The sequence below is a fragment of the Octodon degus genome, unplaced genomic scaffold (genome assembly GCF_000260255.1).
Source record: "Octodon degus isolate 3935 unplaced genomic scaffold, OctDeg1.0 scaffold00296, whole genome shotgun sequence".
Taxonomy (NCBI): Eukaryota; Metazoa; Chordata; class Mammalia; order Rodentia; family Octodontidae; genus Octodon; species Octodon degus.
In genome coordinates this window covers 1,379,173-1,384,088 of record NW_004524872.1, presented here as the reverse complement: position 1 = coordinate 1,384,088, position 4,916 = coordinate 1,379,173, and the positions used below count along the sequence as shown (strand labels likewise).

General features: G+C 47.3%; 1 protein-coding gene across 1 annotated transcript in view; it reads left to right on the top strand.

Annotated features, from left to right (window-relative positions):
• Positions 1–870: 870 nt before the first annotated feature.
• The window catches only part of Vapb (VAMP associated protein B and C), a 57,552-nt gene continuing 53,506 nt past the window's right edge, over positions 871–4,916 (top strand). Inside the window, exon 1 of the mRNA XM_004647252.2 lies at positions 871–1,078. Coding sequence (XP_004647309.1) covers positions 1,021–1,078 — 58 coding nt within the window. The 5' untranslated portion in view covers positions 871–1,020. The remainder of the gene's footprint in view (positions 1,079–4,916) is intronic.

Sequence of the window (4,916 nt, the reverse complement as noted above, 5' to 3'; positions counted from 1 at the left end):
CTATTTTTGTGGCAAATGCCATAAAACAAAATACTACTTCAACGGTGATGATGTAGAGTTATCTTATTTTTGAGGTTAATCAGAACTCGGTTTTCAGCAATTATTAAACATGTTGTTGACTTTTGTGGTTATTTATTCAAAGACTGTCTCTTCACTCAATGCTAGCAAGAGGGTGGGAGTAAGGTCAAGTTTCCAGATCATTGCATCCTGAAGCATCGGTTGCATAAATAAATGGCGTCTACCAGTGCTCGTTGCGTAGTGAACATTTCCTGTGAAGCCACTTTTATTTATGACAGCTGTTTGTTATTGAAAGCATTGAGCAGAATGGTAAAAAAAAAAGCAAATAATAATTGGTAGTTTGCTATAACTGTAATTATTATTTCTCATCTGTTAGTGTCTAGTACGTACATTCACCCCATAAACAGTTTATAGTAAGTACTTGCATTATTATTTAAAGTCTCTAACAGTGCCTGGCACTAAATGGGCAAGAGAGAGTGTAAGTTTATACTTGTTAATTTTTATTACAGTGCAAACCATCTAACACAGCGCGAGTCAGGTGGGCCCTTAAAAGTTCCTGCGGACCTCTGCGTCGTCGCGAGCACCCAGCACCCGCCCCAGACCTCGCGAAGCCGCGCCCCTCGGCTCGCAGCCCCGCCCCACGGCCTGGATGCGCCTGCGCACTGCCCGGGAGGGGCTCCGCGCGCAGCCTCCCTCCTGGCCCTGGAGCCGGCGTAGGGCGCCGCTTCCCGCCGCCCGGGCCGGCCAGCTGCTGCGTGCGTGCGTGCGTCGCTGCGTGCGTGCGTGCGTGCCGTGAGCTCGCCGGGCACCGCGGCCTCGCCTCGCCCTCCGCCCCTCCGCCTGCAGCGCGTAGGCCACCCCCCCCCCCCGCGCGCGCCCCGCCGCCGACCCCGGCCCGCGCCGCCCTCCCGCCTCGCGGTAGAATTTAAAGGGGGCGCAGCATTTCCGCTCTGCTCAGGTGACCTTCCGCTCGCCTAAGGTGCCCCGCCGCCGCCGAGGAACATGGCGAAGGTGGAGCAGGTCCTGAGCCTCGAGCCGCAGCACGAGCTCAAGTTCCGAGGTAAGCCCAGGAGGCCTGCCGTCTTCAGCCAACCGACTTTGGCCAGGTTCCGGGCCGGGTCCGGCCGGGCGCCCGCCCGCCGCAGCCCCCACCCGCGGCGGAGCGACAGAGCCCGGCGCCGGGTGACTCCGCGTTCGCCCCCGTCCGACGGCGCGGCCGCCGAGGGCAGTGGGGCTCAGCGCGCCTCGGCGCCGCCCGCACCCCCGAGGGCCACGCGGCCATGTGCGCGCGGGCCTGCGCGTCCTCCCAGCCTCCAGGGGCGCCTCGCCTTCGAGGCACTTGTTACCTTGGCCGCTGGAACTTCCCGACGAGTTTGAGGTTTTCCGTCCCGGAGTACCCACCGGCGGCCTCCAGCCCCTTCAAGGCCTCCCTGCTCTTCACAAAGTCTTACTTAGGTCAGGTGTCGCCTGCCCCAGAGGCCTGCTGGGACTGCCCAGCCCGTCGTGGGCACCCGCTGTCATTCCCCATCACACTGTTTCGCCGTCCCCGTGGTACTTTTCGCTACACCAGAGGCGCTGAGTTTGGACACCAGAAGAGAAACGCACTGAGGACAGGATCCTGCCCCTCCGCCGCATACGCCCAGACCTGTTAGGAGCCTTAGGTGCGGAATGAGTTCGGGAGCGGAACCTCCTGTTCGGATGTTGTTTTCTGTTTTCGTGTCCCATCTTGTCTCCTGAGACTTGCTGCGACTAACTAAACTTTCTATGTTCCTCGTGCGATTCTCAGGGCTGTGCAGTTCAGGGAGGCTACCTCGACTTGGGATACTTTGTATCAGAGCTACTGGAGCTACTGGAGCTAGAGCTAGAGAAAGCCGCGGGAAGAGTGTTTATGGCAATTCAGGGCCCTGATTTTTTTTCCCCACCAGTACTTATCATCTTAATTTGTATCTTTGTGTACTCTTACGAACATATACATGTATGTATAAATATAATATACGTACATGTATATATAATAGGTATGTTATCAATATGCATATATGAATATAATGATTGTGAATACACATATTGAATATGTATATACACATGCATATATGTACATTATATTTTTAATTTTTCCATCTAAATGTAAGGACCATGAAACAACAGGGGCCCTCTCTGGCTTGCTCATTCCTTCTTTTCGCATGTATTGAGTAACTGAAGTGGACACTGGAGAGAGAGTGCTCACCTTCTAACGAGGGGGAAATGAGCTGGGGTACAGGATCAGTGCAGTAGTGGTAAGTGCTGGGAAGGAAATGGACTGACTTGATGGCGATATGCTTCAGTTTGCAGAGCTGGGTAACTACTGGTACCGCCGGTGTGCGGCTCATGGTATGTGCTCACTTGATTTCTGTGCAATGTCTGCTGGCCGGAGGAGCCCCAGCTTATTTATACTGTGGATAAATAATGTAGGGTCACTTGCCTAAAGTTACCCAGTTGGCAAGTGATAACATTTGAACCCAGAACTTCTTATCCATTATATTGTCTAACTCCTGGGAAATGGTCCAAAGAGCTGTGCTTGTCACTTTGTCTCCCAAGTCATCATTGTGAAATAGTTTTGAGTGTTGTAAGAGACCTGTGCCTTTCCAGTTATGGTGAAAACAAAATAGGACCCCCAAAAAATCCACAAAAGTTTAGTTTCCTGATAATACAGAGGGTGCCTCATTACGATGGTTTGACTTTACAGTGGTGTGAAAGTAATATGCATTCAGTTGAAGCTATTTTGAATTTTTTTTTTCTCAGTTCTCATTAAGTACTATGATCCCCATTCTCATGGGGTGGGTTGCAGCTTCCAGTCAGCTGGTCATTAGGAACAACTGACAGTCTGCAATGTACTGTGATGGCTTTTTTTCTTTTTAATGCATTTCATGCGGGGTCTCACTGTGCAGCTTGGACTCGTAGTGATCCTCCTGTTTTCAGCCTCCCAAGCGCTGGGATTACAGGCACGCACCACCATGCCCAGACTTCTGGCCCAGCAGCCCAGGGCCATTGCAGCATGTGGGACGGGGGATCAAATCCTAGTCCCTACACTTTCCAAGGTGCCTAGTCTGCTGAACTATCTCGCTGGCCCTGATGCCTCTTTTTTTGATGTTACGTTTTTCTATACCAGCTTGTCTACAAAGTATCCATCTAAAATTTCCATGTGGGTACCAGAAATATTCAACAAACATATTTAAAATGACAGCACTGTACAGAAGGCTTTGTGTTAAATGATTTCTTGCAGTGGTAGCCAAATGTAAGTGTTTTGAGCATGTTTAAAGTAGATAAGATTATGCTATGATGTTTGGTAAGTTAGGTGCATTAAATACATTTTCTGTTTATGATGTTTTCCATTGTGACAGGTTTATCTGGATATAACCTTGTTTTACGTCAAGGAACATCTGTACCTGAGCTTGTGTAATCTCAGGGGCTACTTCCACAGGAGCAAGGCTGGGGAAGAAATCTAAGTAGCTAAAGTGAATATAGTGAGCATGGTTTTCACTGAAGGTGTCTTGAAGTTCTCTTATCTAAGAGCAAGAGAATGGACTTAAAAATCTGTTCAGTGTGTGTTTGGGGAGGTTGTCTTGGCATCTATGAATTGTCATGTTGATTCATTTAGTCCATAAATATTTACTGAGTTGTTCCATGTGTTGGGTATGAGAATCCAAGTCACATGAGGTGTACTACCACATTTTTCCTTAACTTTCTCCCTAGTACTTTTATGTGTAGGGAAAATTCAGACAGAAAAGCTAGTCAGGACATTGCAGTGGTGTAAGGTAACCCAGAGTGCTTCAGGAACACTATGGAGGTCAGCTTCTGAAAGAGGGTGTCATCTGAGCTGAGTCACAGAGGTCAAATGGAAGCGGGCTAAAATGAGAAATGGGTGGGGAGCGTATCAGGCATGCAAGTTGCATGCACAGGGGCACAGAACTGGGATGCCTGCTTCTTTGGAATGCCACCATAGTTCTGAACAGCAGCAGCAAAGAACTTTTGCTTCTAGAAATGAATCAGAACTTTTAAGGTCCTTCGTGTCTAGACTTGCCAGTTTCTAAGTTAAAATTGTGTTGCAGCTTCTCAAGCAATTCTTTCTTGGATTGTTTCTCTTGAACTCCCAAGCCCCAATATACACTCTACTGTAATGTATTGTTATGAAGGAGTCTTGAGAAAATTCAAGTTTCTGTTCTGTCCCTTCACTTAAAGATGTTTGACCTTGGGCTGCCGCTTCATTCCCCTGAGTCTGGAGTCAGACTTTAGTCGGTGGGGATGACACTCATATCTACCTTGCCTTCTCTAGCAAGTTTTTGCTGTTGTTTAGAAAGGAAATAGTAGGGCCATTCAGCTGCTTTGTAAGCATATACAGGTCTAAACAGGGATTGATGGTTGTATTTAGATAGCTTGTTTATCACTTTAGTTTCATTACCCAAAAAGTATGGCAGTATGATCTCTGTAGCCTTCGCTTGGCCAGAGTAATGATGCTCTTAAGTTACTTGCCAGAGAAACGGTGCAGAAGTTGTGTCAAATTATTGAACACTGTTTATTTATTGAAGCAGGCCTTACTGTGTAACCCAGGCTACCCTTGAATTTATAATCCTCCTGTCTTTGAGTACTGGGATTGCAAGTTTATAGCACTACATCTGGTGCTGTTGCTCCTAACTTTAGAAGAGAAATTTGGAGGCATGTGTAGAAACCCTTTATTTTTAGTTCACTTTTATGAGGTATTTTTGTTTGTTTGTTTGAAGCTGAATGTTGAAGCAGTACACTTAGAATAAAGATTCAATATATATATTTTTTTATTTTATTTTTTTTTCTTTTCAAAGTTTTATTGATAAACATATAGCAATGAGACAGTTTCAAATCAAATCGAAAGTACAGTTTCAACAAAT